This window comes from Bombus huntii, unplaced genomic scaffold (genome assembly GCF_024542735.1).
Source record: "Bombus huntii isolate Logan2020A unplaced genomic scaffold, iyBomHunt1.1 ctg00000091.1, whole genome shotgun sequence".
NCBI classification, from domain to species: Eukaryota; Metazoa; Arthropoda; class Insecta; order Hymenoptera; family Apidae; genus Bombus; species Bombus huntii.
Window position 1 is genome coordinate 42,016 of NW_026099346.1, and position 26,358 is coordinate 68,373.

A 26,358-nucleotide genomic window follows, 5' to 3' on the forward strand; every position below is an offset into this window, starting at 1 on the left:
CGAGATCGCAGCAGTTGTTACGAAAAATATCGGAAGAGCGAAGAACGCGTATGTGTGTCTGATCCATCATTCACGATAGTCTCTACGGTCCATGCGTATGATCCATCATCTGCGTAACCGTTTTACAATCCTCACCGTGGAAATGCCGATCCGCGATGCTATTCTCGCGCGCACTCGACCGCTTAAGAGCATCGTCCAGAGACGTTTCCATCATACACAAATAACTTTGTTTTTCTTCTTGCAGTCGGAAGCGTGGAGAATTCGATGTTTCTGGCTGATCTGTTGTTTTATCATTTGCGCGGCATTTTTTCGCGGTTAGAAGAAAGATGAGATTAATATCTTTGTGGTATTTTGATACTTATCGATCTGCCGATAATGTCGGTGCTGGTAGGGGAAAGCGTAGTTGAGAAGAAGCGCGCTTTTTCGATAAATTATGAATTATGGCTAACGGTAATTCACGCAATTTACATAATCTAGATGGAACAGACGCTTTTCAAGATCGCTTGTCGACTCATTTATGTTTATAATTTTCAGGAGAAGAAAATCTAAACCTTGAATATATTCAATTCGAATATGTACTGTAGCCTAAATTCGGGTCTTTTTTCGGCTTTCAACGATATCGATTTTGTCTCGATTGACCTCCTGCCGGTTTACGTGCTTTTATTCTTCCTCCTTCTTCTTCTTCCGGTGTCCAATGATTCCTTTGAAAATCGACGCGGTTCGTACCGAAGCGTACGCTTCCGATGCGGAAAGTACGCGATCGAAGCGCGTGGCTTCTGACCGGAAGCGTAGCCTTGCAAACGCGATTAGATTGCATTAGCTACGAGACTGAAATTAAATCTCGAGTCGGAATTGTATTTAATTTTCTTCGGGAAGTTCGATGCCGGAATCGAAAATTAGACGATTGAATAGGGATTCCTAGTTGATTTTAGACGTCCCTCTTCCTGTAACTCCCACCGAACTTGCATTGGGCGTTGTTCGCAGGCTTGTCGTGCGGCAAACCGTTTCGCAAGAGCTTATTTGCATTTCCTCTAACTGCGGTTCGCATAAGACGCGTCAAAGGAATATTGACTACTATCTATTAGGTCAGATTTTTTCACTATTTTCTGCTTCTCGTAGGATTGTAATGTTACAGTACCGGTAACACGAAGCTTGATCTACGGCAAATAATAAAATATCTTTGAGATTAAAAAATATAAAGATTTGAAAATTAGGACATTTGAAAGTTTGTGCTTACTCGACTGAATTGCTATTAAGTGACGTTTAAAAATTTTAATCACAAGGTTGAAAGTAATATAGTTGGTAATTCTAAGGAACACCTATCCTCAGATAGATTGGTATACACACGCGAGTCGACCGTATTCTCCGGAAATGAAAACAACTACATCCCTGGAACCTGGAACACGTGATTTTCCGCATATCCATTAAAGCAACATCGGTCAGTGACTCGTCTACGGTGCAGTCGCTAGACTCAATTAATGACCACGTTCTGGTCGTAAATATAGAAAAGGCAGCGAGATATTTTAGTTTGTTGGCTAACTGGGCTGAGGTTGGGTCAATGTTTCTGTGGATTTCATTTACCTCTTCCGGCCTCCTTATATTTTCTGAATTCTTACAATTTCCGAGATACCAGTTCATAGCAAATTGATTCTTATTATGGCGTAGGATATAGTAAATCTTATTGTCTAAAAATACAGGAAAAGATTTCATAATTATTATTTTTTTTAACATTTTATTCAAGCGTTTCTTAAGACATTTGTTCAAAGAGATGTCAGGTTATAAAAAATTGAATCAACCTCCCCAAAGCTCCTTAACCTCTTGTTATTTTTGATAAATCAATAGCATTACGCAATATATACCGTGTGATTTCCCTAGACGATCTAGTAGCACTCTTTTTTACAACCTTCTTTCAAAACGAGAAACAAGAAGAGGATTGACCAAATATCATTGTCATCGAAGCGCAGAGACGCTCCGGTGATTCTTATCTCCATTCATCTCTCCGAGTGAAACTATTTGACGTCGCCTTGAATAGGCTCAGACAGTTTTGTCGGGGGTCCGTGTCGTCGCCTGTAGTCAGCTCGCACGATCGTGAATGGAAAGACTCGTATAAAATCAAAGGGCCGACAGACTCTTCCTGCTTAGACGAGATCAACGAGATCTCGTTCAATAGAGAAGTTACCTTCTCGACCGCCGGCGCCGTATTACCCTTCAAAGTCACCGGAAAGTCATATAAGCCAACCGATGCAGCCTAACCTTTATCCTAGCCTAACCTAGATAAAATAGGTTTCTCTTATTCCATCTGAATTTCTAAAGAAACCAAGACTTGATTTCAGTCTGGTTAAAAGCTTCGCTCGATTAAAGCTGTTTTTCAAGCAATAACCTACTTTGTGAATTTCATGCACGCGAATCCAAGTATGTATGCGGCAGAAATGAAGCTTTCGTGCATGTCTAATTGTAAGTTGATGCGAAACAATGCGCATGCGCCGAAATCCCACCACTTTGCGGACCCACATTGTGCCTTTTATCAAGGCGCCTTGTTTGTTTACTCTTCTCGAGCTAATTCTTCACTATTATTATCTACATTATTTTCACTGGCTAACAACTGGTTGGTCTGCAATTGACGAACCAATACAAATTTTTCGTTACGTGCATATATTCGAAAGAATTCGAAATTAAATTATCATGTATTACGGGCAGTTACGATAGAGTGACACAAAGCAATCTGTGTTTGAATGCCTCCACTCGTGGACAATATCGATATAACCTAAATGCGATAAATCGCGAACGTTTGATTCGACTCATGGGAAATTTACGCGTTTTTGAATCGTTCCGAGTCGCACGCGAAATGCAGGTCAGAGAACCGTCTAATATTTATTGTTGAGATCGTGGGCTTGATCTTAATGGCGCGGCGGCACGCGATTCTTTACCAACTATGCTCCTTAACTCCAGCTCTCGACCTTCTTCCCTATTCAACTAGCTCGAGCAGTGAAATTGACTCTGCATGCCTGTGATTTTGGCAGGGAATGGGAGTCGAGTTCGTAGTGAATGCACATTGTGTATACGTGTTTTAGGTGGTTTGTGTGAGTTTGTTGCGGAGATTCGAGACATTTATTTAACCTCTTTATCATATTCGAGCCTGTGCGATATAACCATATCTTAAATGTAATAAGTTTTATTTTTTATTGCAAAGTTCTTGAAATATATAATGCACACAATAAGTGTATAATATTTTATATATATATATATATATATATATATATATATATATATATATGTCGGGTCACGATTCGAATTTTGGGCGCGCGACGACTCTTCATGTGGACTAGCCATCGTTTCACAAAGCCGAGATTTTATTTACACGTATATACAGGTCTATCACTAAGCTTAACAAATAATAAGTACGACTAATAATAAGTCTAACAAACACTAAGCCTAATGAATAATACGATCTACGAATAATTAAATTAAATAATACTATTAGCAATGTTTGAGTTCAAACGAATCCACGGTCACCGGGATTCCTTACTAAGCGAAACTAACTTAGACGCAAATGCGATCGTCGAAAATGCTCGATGTATCACTCTCCAAGGCAGTCGCAAGAATGCCAGCCTCGTGGAGATTTTTCTCCCTGTACGATTGCATTTTGTTTTCTATATCCGTTTGGAAGCATCGAGAAGGTTCCAAACGCCGTTGCTAGGCACACTCGTTGGAAGCATCGAGAAAGTTCCAAACGCCGTTGCTAGGCAGTTTCTGCCTGGAGTTTTGATTACTAATACAATGTATGTCCCATTGCATCGGCACCTCCGAGGCAACATCACACGTGGCTCGGCCCGCTCTCGAGGCCGCATGCCGCCACAACCACATTTCTCGGAAAACACATACAACCACTCCAGACCTCCGTTAGATAAAACATCCATCCCGTGACCGTGGCTACGTTCAGCGACCGATTGTCACCTCGAACCCAATCTCGCTTATTACAAATCTTAAGCAATTACAACTATAATAAAATCTAGGCTAAGGTACTAGAGGATGTTCCCAAAATTTCCAAGGAAAGGCTTCGGCTTTCCTTTCATCTCCGACACGGCCATCCTGACTATCACACGTCCTCGGGTGTACCTTCGTCAACAAAACAAAAGGAAACAGGATTAGTATCATTGTGATTAGCATTCAAAGTGCCAGTTGCATTCTGCGTGCTTTCAGTCGGGTCGTAATGACATGACGGACCATTCTCGATTTCACACCCAAATGGGTCTCATCCTTCGAATCGCACATACTCTCAAAGTTCGTTACATAACCAGCTTCGTAACACGATCGCTGTCAACACTAGACCGCCTCCAGCCTCGTGACATTGTCACTGCCGGTACTAGACCGCCTCCAGCCTCGTGACATCGTCGCTGTCGGTACTAGACCAGCTCCAAATCCGTGACATTGTCGCTGTCGGTACTAGACCAGCTCTAACCTCGTGACATTGTCGCTGTCGGTACTAAACCGGCTCCCAGCTTCGTGACATTTTCGCTGTCGGTACTAAACCGGCTCCCAGCTTCGTGACATCGTCGCTGTCGGTACTAAACCGGCTCCCAGCTTCGTGACATCGTCACTTCCAGTGCCTGACCGCACTGAACTCCATCCCATGGCCGCACCTGGGCTCATATAATTCTACGATCCTCTGGGATCGGGGTACTCACATCGCCATGGTCACTGTTCTCGTCATCACAACAGACATCCAACTCCGCAGGAATGCAACTATCCGGCATTTTCCTTAACCTGTCATGACTGTACTTGTATGACCTTTTCCCATCCAGTGTTTTCAAGGTATATCGGTCTCCTTCCAGGACCTCCGATATTACAAACGGACCCCTGAATTTTGGATCCAGTTTTGTCTGGTTCCTTTCTTCATTTTGGCGTAGTACCAAATCACCGGGATTAAACCTAACTACTTTAGCTTTGGTTTTATCGAATCTCTCTTTGGCATACCTAGCACTAGTTTCCATCTCTTTTATTGCCTGTTGTCTTACACTGGAGATATCTATTTCTTTTTCCTCGATGTTATCAGGTAGTAATAAGTCATACGGTCTTGCTGCTCTACCAATCAATAACTCTAAAGGACTCGATTTGGTTACGCGGTTGATGGTGCAATTCAAAGCCAATTGCATCTCCCCGATCGCGTCTTGCCATGAACGCCCGGTCGTTTCTACCGTTGTGAACATATTTTTTAACGTGCTCATAACACGTTCTACTTGGCCATTGGCCCTACTTGCACCGGTCGCGATCAAATGAACTTTGATTTGTTTGCTTGCACAGAATTCTTGAAATTCCCGGCCCGTGAAACATCTACCCTGATCTGCTATTACCCGACAGGGACTACCGAACAAAAACACGGCGGACTTAAGTGCCTTGATAACGCTAAGCGAATCCAATTTGCGTGTGTGATGTAAGTGCACGAATTTCGTAAAGGCATCGATCAAGACGACGACATACTCTTTCGAGTCATTCTTGCCACTCAGCTTGCCCGTTATGTCCATGTGCACCGTATGCCACGGTATGCCGGTCTTAGGTATAGGATGCAGTTCAGCCTGTATTTTACCTGAACTAGCCTTCGAAACTCTACAAGCATGGCAGTTCTCGACAAATTTGCGAACGTACTTCGCCATTCCCTCGAACCAATAATACTCATAGAGCTTCTCGAGCGTTTTATCCCATCCTAAGTGCATAATTGACTGATGCACATGGTTGATGACGGACCATCTAAAACCTCTCGGAACAATGGGTAAGCAAAGGGTTCTGCCCTTTCGTTGTATTTTACGGTAAAGTGTACCGGATCGCAGTTCGTAGGTATTCGCGATATCTTCCGCGAGCTCTTCGTTCTGCAACTTATTAACGATTTCGGAGATTTGCGGATCGCGACGTTGTTCCGCTAATAGCCAATCCTCGGAGATCTCGGCCAGATTAATCTCTTTCTCTGCGACCTTGTCTATCATACGGCGATTCAAGTCTACGGGGTTTCGCGAAAAGAAATCTACGTGGGCCATTCGTTTACCCTCTCGATACATGATGTCAAAATCGAATGTTTGCAAGTAAGCCCACCACCTATAAACCCGGTCGTTTAAGTTTACTTTGTTGCTGGAGGCTTTCAAAGAATTACAGTCGGTAACTACTAAGAATTTCCGTCCATGTAAGTAGTGTCGGAAATGCTTGACGGCGCTTACTACTGCTAGTGTCTCCAGTTCGTACGAATGATACCTAAATTCCGCGGGACTGGTCCTTTTACTATAATATTCGATGACTCTGTTTTCCTTTTCGACTTTGTGCATTAAAATAGCTCCATACCCCTCCGAACTAGGGTCGGTATGTAGCTCTATGGGACGATTGGGATCAAATATCATTAACACCGGCGCGTCGGTCAGAACGGAAATTATCTGTTGTCTTATCTTTTCGTGCCTGTCCGTCCAAGTTACGTGCTTGTTACTAGAAGTGAGTGCGTACAAGGGTTTCATCACTTGTGAAAATTTAGGAATAAATTTTCGGAAGTAAGAGGCCAAACCTATAAACTGCCTAAGCTGTGTGACGGTCGACGGTGCAGGTAAAGAATTCAAAGCTTGTATTTTTCCCGGGTTTGGACGAACTTCTCCGTTACGAATTACATATCCCAAATAAAGTACCGACGTTTTCAGAAAAGAACATTTAGCGAAATTGAAAGAAAATCCGGCGTTTACGAGAGTGTTTAGTACAGTGTGCAACCTTCCTAGAGCTTGATCTATTGAGTCGGCGATTATTAGAACGTCGTCCAAATAAACAACGACATACGAATAAGCGAGGTCGCCTAAGGCCTTGAAAATGGCTCTCTGGAAAACGGCTGGTGCATTTTTCAACCCAAACGGCATCGTCACGTATTCGTATTGACCGTCGGGGGTAACGAACGCAGTATATTCCGTCGAGTTAGGATGAATGGGAATCTGATGAAATCCGCTAGCCATGTCCAGGCTAATGAAGTATCTCGCACTCTGCAATCTCGCGATTTGGTCAGCAATAAGGGGTAAGGGATACCGATCCGCGACCGTATTTTTATTCAGCGCTCGAAAGTCTACACACAATCTGTCTGAGCCGTCCTTCTTCTTCACGAGTATCATAGGGCTCGCGAACGGCGAATTACTAGGTTTTACGATTTGTGCTTTCATTAATTCGTCTATTCTCTCGCGTACTATTCTTCGCTCTTCCTCGCTAAGCCTGTAAGGACTTCTCTGCACGGTGACGTTGGGATCAATTAGCCGTATTTCCAACTGACCCGTACTGACGCGAGTACGCGGGAAACCCGTAATGAATGATTCTTTAAATTTTTCGAGAACAGAGGTTAATCGATCTTTGTCGTTACCGATCACATCAGTGTCAACCTCGTTAATGTTGACCGCATCTTCCGCGACTTTACCACAAGCGTTAACGACCTTTGTTTTACAAATAACGAGGCTATTTTGCGTGATATTTACGTCGAATCCCTGGCTCAAAATCTCGCGACCAATCATGATGTCGTATTTTAGGTAATCGTCGGCAAGGACATGAAAAACTATCTCCAATGTAAGACCGTTAATACAAACAGTGGACAAAATCTGAAGTGTACTCTTAATACAAGTATTCCCGATCCCCCGCATCACTACCACATCGGTTATTCTTTTACCCGAAAATTTCGAGGCTAGGGACTCTTTGATTAACGAACACTCGGCCCCAGAATCAAAGTAAAATGGATACGACTCACCCAGATGGCTTAATCTACCAGCCGGAGCTTCCACTACACAGGAGTCGATCCGGCGTTCGTCAATGGAATCGTAGTTTCTTTTCCGCGATGATGGGCAATTAGGCGCGATATGTCCCTCCTCGTGGCATTTGAAGCAGGTCACCTTCGACGATGCGGCTGGTCGCTTTTCCTTCGGGTTTCGTATATCCTGCTCCTTCCCCGTTTGTATTTGCAGGCGACACTCCGTTCTCCTATGTCCGAGAGCACCACAGCGGTAGCACTTAATCCGAGGAACTGATAGCCTGCTTCGTTTAGCTTCAGGTTCCGTTAGTGAATTTCTTGGCGAAAATGTCGGCTGATCGTTGTAAGGGAGAATCCTCATTTCATCATGAAATTGGTCCTCCGTCCTGATATTATTCGCGAGCGTTAGTCGCCGAAAGCGTCGATCTTGTGAACTCAGTATATAAGGGGCGAAGGCATTGATCACTTCGGGCATCGTTAGATCTTGCAACTTCATCTGCAGCATGGAGCGGAGGCGACTACCGTACGCTCCCGGGGATTCAGTCTCCGACGGTCGTTCTCTGGATATCCTTATTAACGCCGAAGCGGCTGTCTCTCTGCCACCAAAACGCGAAAGAAATTGTTCCTTAAACGTTGGCCAGGTAAGCTTTCCACCGCGCACCATTTGTGAAAGCCAATGCGCAGCAGGACCCCTTAGGGCGCGATTTAGAGCGGAAAGTAACGCACTATCTTGCATCGGGTGGTCTTTCAAAATCAAATCAGCATGAGAGCACCACGCGGATGGATCGGCGCCCGCACCTTCGGGGTCAAAACGTGGTAACGTTGCATCCTTAGATTCCGTACTCGGTCTTTGCTCCTCCGGTTTGTGCGCTAGCGTCTGAATTAACTCGCGCATAAGGACCATTTGCTCTTGTAGCACTTTAAACGGTTCTGATCCCACTTCTGATGTCGGGTCACGATTCGAATTTTGGGCGCGCGACGACTCTTCATGTGGACTAGCCATCGTTTCACAAAGCCGAGATTTTATTTACACGTATATACAGGTCTATCACTAAGCTTAACAAATAATAAGTACGACTAATAATAAGTCTAACAAACACTAAGCCTAATGAATAATACGATCTACGAATAATTAAATTAAATAATACTATTAGCAATGTTTGAGTTCAAACGAATCCACGGTCACCGGGATTCCTTACTAAGCGAAACTAACTTAGACGCAAATGCGATCGTCGAAAATGCTCGATGTATCACTCTCCAAGGCAGTCGCAAGAATGCCAGCCTCGTGGAGATTTTTCTCCCTGTACGATTGCATTTTGTTTTCTATATCCGTTTGGAAGCATCGAGAAGGTTCCAAACGCCGTTGCTAGGCACACTCGTTGGAAGCATCGAGAAAGTTCCAAACGCCGTTGCTAGGCAGTTTCTGCCTGGAGTTTTGATTACTAATACAATGTATGTCCCATTGCATCGGCACCTCCGAGGCAACATCACACGTGGCTCGGCCCGCTCTCGAGGCCGCATGCCGCCACAACCACATTTCTCGGAAAACACATACAACCACTCCAGTCCTCCGTTAGATAAAACATCCATCCCGTGACCGTGGCTACGTTCAGCGACCGATTGTCACCTCGAACCCAATCTCGCTTATTACAAATCTTAAGCAATTACAACTATAATAAAATCTAGGCTAAGGTACTAGAGGATGTTCCCAAAATTTCCAAGGAAAGGCTTCGGCTTTCCTTTCATCTCCGACATATATATATATATATATATATATATATATAAATTATATTTAAGAAGTTTGGGATAGTTTAAAGATGAAATAAATTGCTTTTTAAGTTTAATCTCTTACTCTCGACGAAATCAAGTTTCTCTGGAATTTGGTGGAGTTTAAGATTTGATATCGGTGTCGTAGGAGTTATGTGACACTTTAAGGTGGAATAAATCTAGCGAGGAGTTTAAGGTGCGGCAAAGGAGCGTGGAATGTTGCAATAGAAATTTATTGCAGTGTTAGTGCATTGGTAGATTGATCAAATTTACGTGTAGCGTGGGTAACCAATGGTAAATATTTTGCAATGTGTATAATTTCTCAGTAATCTGAGGTTTATAAAATCTATCGACAACTAATGGAAATTGTTGATTTAACAGATCAATTTTAAATTCCTCGTTAATCTAAATTTTTTTAATCCTATTTACAGCTAAACCTTACGACGAAAAATTAACGAAGTGGAATAAAAATGGCATTGTGATTCTTCTCGTCGTGTATCGGTGTCACATCAAATTTAAGAGACAGTTTTACTTGCGGATGCTGCGTGTTACGTTGGTGAAGTCGACGAAAGCGTAAAATAGGAGCTCGTCCGAAATACACTAACGCGGAAGGTTAAATTTAACGCAAAAGGCCGAGAAATTAGTCTAGAACTCGAAGTTTCATTGGTACGACGCACTTGAAACGCATTCAAAGAGGTCGGCGACCTCGAAAGGGGATGAACGCAACTGTTTCGTGGGAATTTCTTATTGTGGCTTATTTGGATGAAGCTGCTTTAAAATCAGCGCTGGATTCGTCTGTTTTTTGCCCGGAAATCATAAAATGTTTAGGCCAGGCGACTCCATGTACAGAAAATGTTATGTCCACTTTTTACGTCCGTAGAATTCAACTCTTTACTACTATGCACTTCTTCTCCAAAAAAATATCGCGTTTCAATATTAAAAAAAGTTTCAATAATATACTATCCATTAGAAGAATGATAACATGATAACCTTACAAATTATTAGTATTAACAAATTCTTATTGTCGTATAGAAATGCCAACTATTGCTTCGGTAAAACAAACAAAGGAATTTTACAGGTAAATTTTACAAATTACAAGTCATCTTATAACGCAAAATACGACGTGTAAAATTGTCTCAATTTATTAATAGTATTAATAAATTATTATGATAAAAGATGCAGGAATCTTAGCCTCATGAGAAATTAGAGATGAAAATTAAAGATTAAAGGGAAAAGATTAATCACTGGTCCTCCTAAAAAGATGCAGTCCCATGGATGGATGGTTGTGCGAGTATTAAAGCAGCGCAAAACCGTTCCCCGAATTCTCATCCCGGACGTCGTACGACCAAAGACAAAAACAACTCACTCGAGGGCATTGCGGAGAGACATTCATCGAGGACACAATAGTATTATTCCAGGAAGTGCTAGTTCTTCCTAGATTCCGGTTACAATGTTCTTAACGCGTGGAAATTAGTCTTGACCAGGAAACATCTATAACGGCATGTATTTTCTGCCGTGATTGTAAATCTGTTTGGAACATGCGGTTTGTCCGTTAATCTAGGCGCTGTTGTTCAATTGAGTCAATATTATTTGTTGGTAGATTAGTGTGTGCAAGAGCGCTCTATCCATTATTGACCAATTCGAGCACGTATTGGTAAATTTCACACCGGCAATTACGGTGAAATCGTTCGTGGTCGCTGGAAATTAGCAGTATCGTTTGCGGTCGTGAGCTGATTGACACTGCGTGAGCGGGGAATTATGTGAAGCAGCTTTGCTTTGTCCTTTCATGCATTTAATAGGTTTGCGGCGGTGGACAGAGTTTGTAAAAAATGAAGACAAGGTAGAAAAAGATTATTTTTCATTTTTTACTATTAGATTATTTTCAAAGTGATCATTTCAGTGAAATATGATTGACAAAAAATAAGATCTATAATTGAATCATTATAGAAAATAGAATAATATTGATAATAAAGAAATAAAAATCAATTATAGAATAACATATAATAATAATAATAATAATAATAATAACAACAACAACAACAACAACAACAACAACAACAACGACAACGACAACGACAACGACAACGACAACGACAACGACAACGACAACGACAACGACAACGACAACGACAACGACAACGACAACAACAACAACAACAACAACAACAACAATGTGGATAGACTTTATGTTTACTTTTATATGTATAATGATACTGTTTGATCCTTGAATTAAAGTTAAGATTAACGTTGCGATTATGATTATCCTTTGTCTGACTAAATATATTTGAAGTATCAATTACAGTAGAATTTTTGAAAGATTCTTGGCTGTTAAACAAAAAACTGGTTCCTTTATATTTCGCTCAATTATCATAGAATCGTGAAACTGACTTTCACTTCAAATTTTGTCTGTTTCAGGAGTAACAAGTACCTGCAAAAATCATCCATCAGCCGGATATGTGCTGTCGGAGGGTTTTTCATTAGCATTCCCGTCTTTCTAACTGGTAAGAACCAATTCCTTCAATTCTGTCAACTTTAACCTTTTGAAAGATACTAGTACATAAGTTATACGTTTAATTTTTCTTGAATTCAGGCATGAATCTAAAAGATACTGTGAACTATCTCTGAGTGTATGAAATCAGTTTAGAAATCCAATGGAAATAAAGTTAATTTTAACGCCGAATAGTCATTATTTTTCTTAGAAAAATAAAAAATGATCGTCTTTTAGAGAAGTTTTAACAGATTAATTTATAAAGAGCTGAAACAGAATATTCATGTCATGCATGAATACGGCTGGTGGATGGATCGAGATCTAATCTAAAGTTTACGTTGTGTCATGCTAGTTTACACAGCTATCATTCGCTCGATCGATCGTTAAGCTGTTGAACTCGATTCAAGACGGACATTTTGACTCTGTTCAGAAGAAAACTGCGTTTTAATAAATTTGACGGAATAGAAATTATGATAGACTACAATGTTTTTTTAATTATATCATAAAATTTATTTATTTTTTTTTAATGTCATGTTAGAAACTTCAAATACTGTCCAAAACTTCGAACGTAATCGTTTTAGAAATTTGTAAATTACTTAACGACCAAAAATATTGAATTCTCTATTGTCTGAAGATAGATTCTCTATAATTTAAGTAATTTATTCGTCGAGAATTGATATATAAAGACTTAAATAATAAATTAATTGAAAAATAATTTGCAACTAGTATTGAAAATTTCAATTAAAAGCATATGTATATAGTTTACGCTTCGAGAATTATATGTATTGAGAATATGTATTTGCGCCGATTCTTTGTCCCGCTTGTTATGGCATACGTGTTATAATGATCCTCTAACAATGCTTTCAGGTATGATATTGTATACATTCATCCAGTTTCATTCGACGCCGGCAATCGTTACGTCGGTTTTCATAGGCCTTGGCATCGTGTTTTGTGGATGCGCAATGGTCCATAACGTCTTCGTGTGGCAGAGGGTAAGAACATATCGCTATTAAAAAAGAAAACGAACACGTTCAAACACGTCTAAATCATCTTTTATGTGTATTTTACCCGGAAATCATTTTATCGTGAAATTTTGTTTTTCAGAGTTACCATAATTTATCTGGTAGAGTTCATAAAAATTTTTCTGAAATCAATTGCAAGCTTTTAGGAAACCAGGATTTTTCACATTTTTAAGAAGCGTTATAATTATATTGCGGATCTTTATACGTTCGTGCGAAATTGAAAAGTACGCAAATGGCGCAAAATGCATAAAATGCGCTAAAATATACGTATATAAGAAAACAAATCTCTATTAAAATTTTATTTCTTTGATTATGTTCGTAAAACTACAAACTTGTATAAAAATACGCATTCTAGTTATAAATGTTAAAACATTCGATCTAGTCCTTATCACATTCATGAAAACCTCCATTTAACCATTCGTTGTATCAACAAACATTCATATGCAAAACTTACCACCTACCACATCCTCCGCGTATTAATATAATCCCCTTTTATAAATTATACACTTTAGAGTGGACTGGTTGGGTCAGAGTGATATAAGCTTACAAGTTCTCGAGGAGATCTACCGAAGTTACATTTACGTTTGCATAATTTCACCGAAAAAGATACTCTGTAGAATGACAGGTTCGTTTGTTTATGTGATCCGCGATCGCAACTATTTCAAGGGGATTTTATAAATAACCATACACACGATATTCAGTGTATTTTCGTATTCTCGTTTATTTTGGGGAGATTTGTAAAACTGTTGAACAAAATAATTGAGTAACGATTATATTTGCCGAGAAAAAGTCTTTTTCTCTGTACCCCTCCTTCTACTTCAAGCATGTAGTATAATAAGACAATAAGATTGACAATGGCTGAAAGTAATCCAAAAGAGTTTTCACCATGGTTATCGGTAACGAAAAAGATTTGAATCATCTTTAATACTTATTCGTAACTAGAATCATTTCAACTAAAATGTAAATTCTTATATTATAACTTTTTTAATTTGTTATGGCCCCTGACTACAACCTAACCTATCATTCTTATTTCGTAGGAGAAGACGAATGCCGTGAAGGCGTTAGCGCGCGAACAGTGCGAAGCGGCGGTACAGCTGCAGCGTCAGCAGCAGCTGCAACAGCACCAGAACCAGCCACAGCTACAACAGCAACAACAACTACGTGGCCCGTTAACCATCCACCATGCTGGCTGCCCAACGAAAGTCGGGCCCGTGACGAACCAACTAAATACCAGCCACGCAACGCACGGCCGAGCTGCACAGTACCAACACTATCATCACCATCATCATCATCGACACGTGTCAATGTCCCCACCGCCCTTGTTGCTCTCATCGCCAGCTCCGATCGCGGCGACGCACAATCATCTGAACGTGAGCGGACACAGAAACGTGGTTACGCCACCGGATACACCAGCAGATAGATCGCCACCGAGTCCTGGAAATAAGCTAAATAGATCGCAGCATTTGCCACGGGAAGCAACCGGCAGCGTCAGTCCTGGTCTTCCGGCTGCCACATTGGATCTAAGTAGCGCAGCAACCACCAATAGTCCGCATGAATTGTCCACGTTAGTTTAGAAATTTGGTCCGAACATTATATCTTCACATAGGATTGGAGATTAATAGTTGATAGTTAATTTACACATCGATCTTTTTATTTGTAAATTGGGTCGTGGTTTAGAGTTGGTTTGTAAAAATTCGGTCCTAATTGTTAAATGATGAATATTGATTAAGAATAATAGGCATTGATGTACCAATCTTTTTTTAACTTATATACTTGAGCACACGCATTGGAGATTTCACTTTTATTCAGTGAAACAGCAACTTCATTACTCGCTTATTCAATACGGCAATTGCATATATTTCATGGACATTTTAACAATGTTTTGAATAATTTCTAACGGTACAATTGTGATGAAGTGAAAAAAATCGTGATAAGAAACAGAGAGAAAAGTTGCTCGTTAATGAATATTGACCAGAAATAAAGTAATTTCTAAAGAATATCCCGAAGACGTCGTAGATATTACGAAAGGAATGATTAATTTATACCCGCGTGTATCTTGCCATTACCATACTATTATTATTATTATTATTATTAATATTGTTAGTAGTACTCGATTACATTATTATTAATATTAATATTATTGCCTTATTATTATTAATGTTATGGAACCTCTAGTCCTAGGTTACTTTCGCTGCCACGAAAGGATAAGATTTTCGAACTTTTTACTATTACGTGTAATTCAAGTTTTCCTGTTGCGCATGCGCAGTAGAAAGAAAGTTAGCGGAACTCAAATCTCGAACTATAGAGAGTTGAAAAGTAGTAAAAGTAAAAAAGCACGAAGAACATTTGTATTTGTGCTGGATTAAGTTTGATAATTGAAAATTGAGTTTGATGATAACATTTTTTTCGTATTCGCTTTGGTAAATATTAGTTTTATTTAAAATTGAACAAAGCATTTTATGTTTTTCAAATACGGTACATAATCGTAATATCGAATTTTGTAAACTGATAGTAAGAAACTCTATAATTCGAGACTGGAACTTTGATCAAGTTCACATTGAACGTAAACTGACTTAATTTTGTTATTTAAGCGTGTATACTATACGTGTTTGTTCCTTCTTCTCTTGTGCGCAGGCTATAGCTTAATTACTTCCAATAAACGCAGTTATATCGAATCAATGACCGATACAAATTTAGATATTAGGATTATTTAAACAAGAGATTAAAAACTAAAAAGTATTGTTTTTATACTGCATATGTACATATGCAATATGAACGACAGTTTGTGTAATAATATGTACCCCTCTTCTTAGTTTACTTTTGTATATTTTGCGACATTTGATATTAATTTTATGAGCAACGTACTTACACTTTATCTTTGTAATTAAATGTGAAATGAAAGAAAAGAAATGACATGAGAAAAGGAAATTCGATGTACGAGTATATACGAATTGACGGAATTAAAATTTAACGCTATATTTAAATAGAAGACGTGAAATATCTTGTCATCTTAAAATAACTTCCTAATAATCATTCCTATTCTTTTACATAAAAACATTTTTCGACTGTAACTTAAGAAAAATGTCTGCTAACGTGAAACGTGCCAGAAAAAATTAACAACTTCCATTAAATTGGCAAATTTCTCATTAATATCGTAAAACTCGCGTTTACAAAGATCAGATCAGTGTACATAATATACAAAACAAATGCAGAATATATAAATATAGCACATACGTTCTGAATTATATTCGAATTGAGCAGGGTAACCAAGTGAAAATATGTAAATTTCACGATGTGTAATGTACACTTTATCGAACTTGTAAGTAGTGTAGAAATAGAATATTTTACACGTAACAAAATATACAAACGACAATACACAAGTTAAATTATTTGTTAGATCCATGTATAACAAGCATAGTACAAAAGTGTTTTAGCTTTATGTACTGGTAATTATGAGAAATACCAACTTAATAGATGTATTTGGTATGTACCTAGTTAAGAAAACAATAAATTATTCTGAACAGATAAAGCGTTTAGTAGCTTGTAAAGTATGAATTTTCGAAAACGTAAGTATTTTATATCTAAGTAGTTAAGAAACGCGAGCAAGGGAAATCAAACAAAGGAACAAAGTTTTTTTGTTTAAAAATATTTAATTTGTTGTTCTATTATCCGAGGTTAGAAGCGATAATGTACAAAATCTGAATAAATAAGATTCCTCAATATTATTGAATTTTAATTCTAGGGTAAAGTAATATATCCGCATATTTTATTTATATACAATATGTATAAATAATGATGTGATTTGACTAATTTTGTTGAAAGAATATTTGTACTTTTTACGTAAAACTTCAGTCTTTTACAAACTTTCTTGTAATTAATAAACCAGTAAAAACAATATTAATAAAATCTATTAAAATTATAAACAAACTCATAAGTTTTAATTTTAGTCCTTAAAGGTTGAAATATTTTGCCCCAATGTCGAGACACTTGTTTCAATCCAAAACATTACTATACTGAATCGATAATGTTGCATGTGCCACGAAAATGATGATAGTGTCAGATAACTTGTTGTGAAACGAAAAAGCATTGCATGTACATTTCTGTTGTTTTGTTGACCATGAGTTTGATGATCTTTTAAACTTGCCCACAGCTAAGAAATCAAACAGTATATCTAAACGAAATTAATTTCAAATTATTTTTTAGGTTCTAAGCTTTTATCTAATCTTTCAGAAGTTGCAAAATTTATTCCACAAGAGTCTTTTTTATCATAACCAAGTACACATCTTAAAACCATTTAAGTCTTCCTTAGTAATTTCTTCTTATCTTTAATAGTAACGAAAATAATTTAGATGAACGTTTTAAAATTGACACCCTGTATATTAAAAATAAAAGATATATTTTCTTCATAATTGGATAGGCTTTTTACAATGGCAATGTACAAATATCAAAATTGCAATTATACTATATAACATATGTATATATATAAGCTTCACATTTAAACACAAGATTCTTTATTATATTTTTTTAATACCAATATTTTAATAATTATAACAAGGGTTTTTTAACAAGAGATGTATAACATTGTATACAAATTTTCAAAAACCTATAGATAATTTCAGTTATGCTCTTGCATCATTAATTGTTGATGGAACTCTTACCTCAATTCCATCTAGTTCCTTAGACATTACTATTTGACAGCCTAGCCGTGACCTGAAATTAAATATTATATAACTGAATATGTCAATAAATATATTTATTGCTATACAAATTAATACTAATACACAATAAGATTTCTATTTATCCATTTGAAAATCAACATTGTAAATATGCTAATTCCAACATAGATTCGTAATGATTATAGGGTCATAAATAAAAAACTATGAAAATTTATTATAATTTCAGTTTCGTAGTATTCAGAGATAGCGATTTGAAATTCTACATTGAGATGCAGATTTCGAAATACCCAATACTAACCTGTTTTTACATAAATTTACAAAGAAAAATTCACTTTATAAAATATTAAAAGGTAATAGAATTAATAATGTGAATGATTTGATACTGATTATTATGAACTCACGTATCTGTTAATTCATATGCTAAATCCAACATGTCTAATTCTTCATCTGTTGGTTTGTCAGGAAGTGCATCATAAACTTCTTTCGAAAATATTAAATGGCACGTACTACAAGTTAATGTTCCTTCACAAGCACCTATATCAATTATATTTTAATATTACAACATACTTATATAATAAAGTATCAAAAGTTAAAAATAATAAGAATATTAAACTCGATAAAAATGAAAATTTTCAAATATTTTCTACCTCAAAATTATTTATTTTAAATTAAGTAAATTATGCTTCTTTAAAACATACCATATCCATCTAAATCAATTTCATTATTTACTACTATGTCTAATATAGTATCTCCAACTTTCCCTTTTGCTTTGATTCTCTCTCCACTTGCTTTAACAAACGTTATATTTACTCTGAAAATAATATTTATGAAAGATAAAAATTATCTCAATATAATTATTTTCCTTATTTTTTGTGTTTCTTCAATTAATCTTCTCTTAATTATACCTTAATTATATGTATCACTTATGATAATAGAAATAATTTAAAAATAAGATATACTTGTCTTAATAATACATAAATAAAATTCGTATATCATATATTTATAACAGTGTTATATTTTTAGTTGTTCACTGTCAATGTTGTTCTTATTAATACTATGTTATTTTTCTAGATGTTATACTCCTACAAAGAGAAAAATTTCTTAGACATTATTATTAGCATTATTATTTTGACACCAATTTTATATTGGAAGGTAAGTACTGAAATTCTATTAAAAAAAGAAGGAAAGCACAAGAAAATTTGTATCACTTACTCTTGTTTTTCTGAAAGTGGTTGCGTGGTCGATATTCCTCTTGTTGCCTGCAAAAAGGGTAACGTTGTGTTGCTTGTATATTTTGAATAATTTGATGCAATACCGAGAATTGATCTCGAAAATTTTTGTAATTGATTTACTAACGCCATTCCACTGTCATAAATATCATGAGTATGGGACACCCTGACCGAACATCAGATAAGTATTGCGGAAAATATCAATTGTAGATCAATTGTACTTTGTACAGAAACTTTCACGGCATTCTTCGGCTGCTATACTGCCGACGTTCCTTTACTGTGATAGGTTATAAAACGGTTCCTAACACAAGTGACGTATCTCTACCGGACACGTGCTCTTCGGGCCACACGTTTTATGATACAAGACCAGCAAAATGATCAATATGTAATTTTACATATCTTACATTTTTTCCAAATGAAATATTGTTTTTATTAAACGTTTAAAACCTCAGGCAACATTTATTTCATCTGATTTCAGTTTTACAAATATATATCTATAATACATATCTGTATAAATTACGGTCTGGTTATATCAAACAGGGACCGACACTCGCTAGGGAAAACTGCCCAAAAATTGAATCGTAAAAACCAATATGAAAGACAACAAATTTCTCGTTCTGCGGAACAAATAGAAATGAGCAGAGTATCTTTATCTTTATCTGAGACATTCAAAGCGTATCACGCATACGCTAAACCTGAAGAAAACTTTCTTGTCTTCCATGTTCATTTTTCCCTTTTCATTTCCATATAGAAGAAACCATATAGAGGTTTCTTCTATATTTATTTATATGTTCGTGATTGATGCTATTGACAACATACAACTAAGGGGAAATACGAATAGTAATAAATAGATGTATAATTCATTATGCAATTTTATAGAATTAAATCTTATTTATCTTCAGATATAAAAACTATATTTACCAGCTGAAACACTAACGCATATGCAGTATAATATAATCTACTTAACAATCTCGTTTTAGTTATAATATGTGATTAATTCTTTTGCTATTTCGCTATAAACAGTTTTTTGTGCATACAATATTTTTTTATAGTATTCTAATATATTGTTAGATATTGTAAAGAAAGTAAAATACAGTTATTGAAGTGTGGGAACATTCAATGTTAACCTTGCTTCAAAAAATAATCTTTCGAATGAATGGGGAATAGATTTTTAGTATTATAGTTGGTATAATGTCATCATTGTTTACAATGTGTTAGAGTTAAAGAAATGAGACAAATTAATATTTCAGAAGCAAATTCAATATTTAAATGATGTTATTTTAAAATGGCAGATGATATGAATGTTCTTTTTATACGAGGAAATGGAAACGTATGTATGGTAATGGAAACGTAATGGTTTTAACATTATTTTAGTACAAGATCTTAGCATAATAGTAATTAACAGTATCCATTACCTTTTAGTCAATTTTTGAAAAATGACATATATGATAATTTGCAATAGTTTGATAATAAAATACTTGTATCGATATTAATAACGTATAATTTGCTATCTCAAAAGGATACAGACACAGCCAATGATAATGTTTGGGACGATAGTGCATTAATAGAAGCATATGATAAAGCAATAAATTTAGCAAAAGAAGAAGTTATCAAGCGAATGGGAATGGATGTTGGAAATTCTCAACCGAAAGAAAACCTACAAAATCTTAAGCAGCCTAAACACGCAAGTAAATTACACAAGGTTGTGATTTTGATAGAATATTACAAATTTGATACAGAATATTATTAAATATATTGATTAAGAAGCAAATTATTTTATTTTGCTATTTACTTATATTTATTTGTATACACATCTTTTCTCTATAGAAATGGATCATAGGAGCACCTTGTCGTGCAATATACTCAGAGGATGGAGAAATTTATGAAGCTATAATATCAAAAATTTACGAAAACAATGGCACGTGTGTTGTAAAATTTGTAGGTAATACCTTTAGCATGATGGTTATGTCAATTAAGAAATGTACTAAAAATACATATATATATATATGAAGTAAAGGCTTTCGCATAGTCTATCACAGTGTCATTCAGCAGGTTCTTAACTCGGCAGGAGTACCTGTCAATGTCTATGGAGAGACCCGTGGGATATAGGGTCATGAACCATAAACATGCATGTTACTTATTGTTCATTATTAGCTGCTTGGAATATAATTCTCCTCATTAGACGAGTGATTATTACTACATATATCAAGGCAAACATTTATACATATACATTTATGCACGGGAAATTCTAGTACATTGCCTGTAAGGACAGTAACTGAATGTCACTCAGCCATTCTATTAAATGACAAAAATTTCTTTTACTCTGTGTTTAGGCTATGGTAATACAGAGAAAGTCGAGTTGAGTTCTCTTTTAGAATCAGAAGGTTTGCAAAGTCAAATAGCACAACAAAAGAAAGCTTTGGAAGAGAAATTCAATGAAGAGAACGACGAGACTTGTGAGACTAATTTTTCTACAAATGTAAATTCGAAAAAATATAATGTAGAAAAAATGGATTGTGCACATCACTTCATATCGGGACCATCTTTCAATTCGATGACTGATATAATGCCACCTGCACCTCCTTTACCACCATAATTAATGGCCGAGTAAGTACAATTTAAAAATTCTAATGAAATGCTGAATACTTCTAATATTAATAAGTAATTTGGAATAAGTTTAACATTTTATTTGGAAAAAAAAAAAATACGAAATTTTAATAAAATGTACTAGATTACCAGATAATGATACAGACGCACTTTCAAGTATGTTGATGTCATGGTATATTAGTGGTTTTCACACAGGTAATTATTTCATATAAGTATTTTATTGTATATTAAATTTTCAATGGACTATGTTATTTCTTTTGTAGGTTATTATCATGGTTTGAAACAAGCAAGAAACAATCAAGAGAACAGGAAGAAGTGTTGATTATATCAATTTTTTCAATAACAATATAACGATAATATAAGATATAATAAAATATAAAACTCATTGTATTTATTTACTTCAATTATTTGAAATAAAGAACAGCTTTATTTTCATATAAGACTTTATTTTTTTAAAAATAATTACTAAGATAAGAAAAACTAAAAAACATATTTTTGATAAAATACACTCACATATATATGTCGGGTTATCATTAGGATTTAAGGCGCGTAATGATCCTTCGTTTGAATTAGCCATTGTTTTACGAAACAGAGAATATATTTACGCGAATAAACAAGATTTTACAAAATATTATGAATAATGAGTTTAATAAATAATAAAATTAACAAACGATAAGTTTAACTAATAATTAGATTAAAGATTAATAAGTTTAACGAACAATAAGAGGAACGAATAATATGTCTTACGAATAATGAATTTAACGTATAATGAGATTAACGATCGATAGGTTTCACGAATAATGAATTTAATTAACGCTATTAACAATGTTCCGGGGTTCAAACGAATCCACGGTCAACGGGATAACTCTTTACTATGTGTAGAATAATTTTAAACACAGAATACAATTGCTGAGACACTCGGTAAATTGCTCGATGTATCACTTTCCAAGGCGATCACACGAATGAATATCTGATGAAAATCTTTTTCGCTATCCGACTGCATTTGTTTGTTATATGCTCGCTGGAAACATCGAGAAGGTTCCAATCGTTGTTGCTAGGCAATTTCTGTCAAAAGTTTGTTGTATACTCTTTGGAAACATCGAGAAAGATTCAAACGCCGTTACTAGGCAGTTTCTGTCTGGAGATTGATTCCTAATACAACGTGTGTCCCATTATATCGACATCTCTAAAGTACAATTCTATGCGATTTCTAGGGAGAACAATACAACCGATCCACACCTTCGTCAGGCAAAACGTTTATCCCGTGACCGTGGCTACGTTCGGCGACCAGTTGTCACCTCGAACTCACTTTCGCTTTCACAAATATCAAACAATTACAAATGACAATTGCTTAATTACAGTTATGATAAAATCTAGGCTAAAGCATTAGAAGGCTTCCTCAAAATTGCAAAGGGAAGGCTCCGGTTTTCCTTTCATCTCCGACATATATAATACAAGGATATAATACAACCGAACATTTTAAACTTAGCCTATAGCGTGTGCGCGCACACACACGCACACACACATGACACACACGACACACATGCGCGCACACACATGCGCGCATACACACATGCACACACATGCGAATGATTTCTCGAACGATAATCCATTTATTTATATTTTTCAATATCTGTCATTACGATTGCGTATTTATTTGTTCCGCGTATCATATTTATCTATTTGCATAACTGTAGGTGACATTTTTTTTAACAATTTTGCTAATATTTCATAACTTTTTAATTCATATTTCAAAGTGGTAACAGGTGTTTCTTTCTTTTCAAGTCTCCTCCATATCGGGCTTATTTCTAGTAGCCACGCTTGCTTACAAAGCAATTTTATATCTGCACAAGAATATCTTTCAGTACATTTTACTATGTGGTTTACAATATCTGTATTTTCTAATAAGTGGTTGCTAAGGTATAATTTGAATATACCAAGTCGAGCAACTTCATTGGGTAATGATACGTATATTTGCTTTTCGAGACGCCTGAGTAAAGCTGCATCAATGCCCCTAATAACATATTTACAATAAATATTATCGTTCTATTATACTAATAATAATGAAGGAATACTTCAAACAACACAATAACATATTTGGAATTTGGAGAAATATTACGATATTTTCTACTTAGAAAACATTGAAATAACGTGATATACGTACCAAGGGGAATTAGTTGTAGCCAGAAGAACTACATTAGAATTCTCATTAGACACTAATCCATCCAATCTAGAAAGAAGTTCTGATCTGAATCTCTTTGCAGGTTCAGACAATATACAGTCTCCTTTATTTGTGGCGATCCAGTCAATCTCGTCGATAAAAATAATTGTAGGCGAATGACTATAGGCAAGTTCAAATAAAACCTGTTCAGTTTAACAAATGTATTATTCATTAAATATTATATTCGAAATTCCTTAAATTCATTGCCTCATCGCGAATATGATATCATTTCGTTTTCCAAACAACTATTCTATTTATATATAAATGACGAAAAATAAAAATTTTATACCTAGAATCTCTCCTTCATAGACAAAGGAACAAAGAAACTTACATAGACAAAGCAACTTACACGTTATACTTCTCGGAATCGCCTCTCCATTTGCTGACCAATCAGCTGGCAGTTATGTTAAAAAAGGTGCAATGGCATTCTGTCGCGACTGCCTTCGCTAACTTCGTTTTCCCTGTTTTGTATATTTCTTGTAAACACGTACAGAAATGAAAAGAATACGAGTATCTTACCTGTACCAGGTGGGCCGTACAGCAAAATACCTTTCCATGGGGAAAACGGGCCATCAAAAGAGATAGGATACTTAAGGGGATACACAACGGCCTCCTTAACAGCGGTTTTACATTCTTCTAGGCCTATAACGTCATCCCAATGTACATTTAATTTGTTTACTACGATCTCCTGTGACGATACAAAGATATACAAAGATAAAATGGCGTCTTCTCTATATTAAGTAAGCGTTACGTAATTTGATATTTGAAGCGTTACCGAAATCACGTCATCGTCGATATACGTTGGACGATTTATCGACGGGAATTTTATCGTTTAAAAGCTTTACGATACGTATATTAATCGAAAATAACTTACGCATGAGACGTCCTCAGCAATCTTTCGTAATTCCGTATTATCTGAATAAAGCTTTTCAATGCATTTCAATATCTTCGATTGCATGGATTGTTCCATTGGGACGTTAAATAGCTCTTCTGATGAACGTCCATCACTCTCATTGGGGAATATTGACGTCACTGTCATTGCGAGATTAATATGATTCGTATTGTCATCAGTTATCTTCTGCTGTAGATTCGTCTCTTTCACAGGCTCACTTCTCGCTTGTTTACTAAAAGATTTGGCTTTTGTCTCAATACTTCTACAAACACTGGATCATATTGTAATACGATACGTTGAATTTGATACGTTGAATACGATACCGTTGAATAGGATACACGTTGAATACCGTTTAATATCGTTAAATAATTTAAATTCTTACGTTTTGCTTGCATTTGTCACTTCCCTCGTCATTTCCCTTCCAGTTATTTTCTTACACAATATGGGATATTTTTGAAATTTCATCTTGTAATAATTTTCATACTCTGCAACGATAATTTCCAAATCGATGTTGTCGCAGACCCGATGTTCGGGAGACAGACGAGCTTCCCGGAATAATACATCGCTAATGTCTATATACCTAAAAAAATGTAGTTTTTAATTAATTATAGTTTTTAACTGATTAAAAATATTTTTCGCAATGACTGAACACTATAAGATAACCATCAAACAACTGTTTTATCTCTAGGTAAGACGGGCAAAAGAATGTATTTACTATATAAATCCTCGAAGATAATTTCTTGTCTTCTGCTCTTTAATTTCCAATTTTTAGATGGATAAGAATAATTTGAATTTATATTTCATATATTTGTTTATAACTAGTTAATCTACATTATCGATTGAGTTATTCTTAACTACTGAATTACCGATGTCGAATTTTCAAATTTGGTTTCGCCTTCTCTTTCCACGATGTCCACTGATTTCTATTTCGATTGGTCACTGACACTATTCAAGAGAATTGGAACTAGGAATATATTTTAATTATAATATACTCACCCATTGTGTTCCAAATAATCACATACAAGGTATAATATGTTGCGATGACGTTCCGAAATACGACTCTCCTCCTAATATAATTATTTTTTCATTACAATAATATAAGTTTTTTCATGTAATTTTTTGTTACATTTGCGAATTCAACGAGTTACACATGATTTTTCATGAAACACGAACGTTAAAAATATTTGATACAGCCTAATTATAAAAATTGTTAGAAGCAAAAGTCATAGATACTATGTGCGAGTATCGCATGAAACGAACAGCTATTAAGAGAACTGCAGCAATATTACAAATCAAATAACAAAACACACACGTCTGTGACGTGGAAATTCTAAAATCTAAAATCTAAAATCTAAAATCTAAAATCTAAAATCTAAAATCTAAAATCTAAAATCTAAAATCTAAAATCTAGAATATTCCTTACCTTTTTTCGCAGATTATAAAATATCTTATTCATACTACATTGCATCGATAAATCACCGTTCATAGTGACACTTTCAAATCGCCTATCGTTTCTCAATGGATACGAGAATTTCCGTTTATTACTTTAAAAACAACCCGTCCATTACGTTTCTCTTAAAAAATTCTTTCAACTCCGTTGAAAACCGTGCATCAAACAAGAGACAAACGATTTGTTGCCATGGAAATGTTTGGTTCACACATAAGCAACGCACAAATATAATGATAGAATAGCTGAGTGTGTGTACTGT

The 26,358-nt window shown here is 36.0% G+C and overlaps 4 protein-coding genes, 2 long non-coding RNA genes and 1 pseudogene across 12 annotated transcripts in view; 4 read left to right on the forward strand and 3 right to left on the reverse strand.

Annotated features, from left to right (window-relative positions):
- LOC126876716 (omega-amidase NIT2-like) overlaps positions 1–26,358 on the reverse strand; it is a 69,565-nt gene that overhangs the window by 14,100 nt on the left and 29,107 nt on the right. The gene's annotated exons all lie outside the window — the stretch shown is intronic.
- Positions 9,528–10,725, forward strand: LOC126876741 (uncharacterized). Its single transcript, XR_007694473.1, has 3 exons — positions 9,528–9,808; positions 9,946–10,592; positions 10,691–10,725. It is a non-coding gene; the product is annotated as an uncharacterized LOC126876741 (long non-coding RNA).
- On the forward strand, positions 11,700–15,204 carry LOC126876718 (dual specificity tyrosine-phosphorylation-regulated kinase 1A-like). Its single transcript, XM_050639592.1, has 3 exons — positions 11,700–12,015; positions 12,870–12,994; positions 14,062–15,204. Exons 2-3 carry the CDS (start codon positions 12,872–12,874, stop codon positions 14,596–14,598), a joined length of 660 nt encoding a protein of 219 aa, XP_050495549.1. The 5' UTR covers positions 11,700–12,015; positions 12,870–12,871; the 3' UTR covers positions 14,599–15,204.
- LOC126876726 (adrenodoxin-like protein 2, mitochondrial) lies at positions 17,400–19,199 on the reverse strand. Its single transcript, XM_050639610.1, has 4 exons — positions 18,913–19,199; positions 18,399–18,511; positions 18,102–18,234; positions 17,400–17,734 (listed from the first exon to the last, which is right to left on the reverse strand). Exons 1-4 carry the CDS (start codon positions 19,059–19,061, stop codon positions 17,644–17,646), a joined length of 486 nt encoding a protein of 161 aa, XP_050495567.1. The 5' UTR covers positions 19,062–19,199; the 3' UTR covers positions 17,400–17,643.
- Positions 18,660–21,617, forward strand: LOC126876721 (survival motor neuron protein-like). Of its 6 annotated transcripts, XM_050639600.1 has the most exons (5): positions 19,800–20,111; positions 20,180–20,259; positions 20,449–20,631; positions 20,757–20,871; positions 21,263–21,611. In XM_050639600.1, the coding sequence occupies exons 2-5, from the start codon at positions 20,215–20,217 to the stop codon at positions 21,523–21,525; spliced, it is 606 nt and encodes a 201-aa protein (XP_050495557.1). In that variant the 5' UTR covers positions 19,800–20,111; positions 20,180–20,214; the 3' UTR covers positions 21,526–21,611. The 6 variants fall into 6 exon arrangements, with proteins under 6 accessions (XP_050495558.1, XP_050495555.1, XP_050495559.1 ...); XM_050639601.1 differs by lacking the exons at positions 19,800–20,111; positions 20,180–20,259 and adding an exon at positions 18,660–18,852 and having other exon boundaries at positions 21,305–21,617; XM_050639598.1 differs by lacking the exons at positions 19,800–20,111; positions 20,180–20,259 and adding an exon at positions 18,660–18,852 and having other exon boundaries at positions 21,263–21,615.
- LOC126876735 (uncharacterized) lies at positions 21,637–21,976 on the forward strand. The gene is made up of 2 exons (XR_007694467.1): positions 21,637–21,731; positions 21,800–21,976. It is a non-coding gene; the product is annotated as an uncharacterized LOC126876735 (long non-coding RNA).
- LOC126876731 (katanin p60 ATPase-containing subunit A-like 2) lies at positions 21,962–26,214 on the reverse strand (annotated as a pseudogene).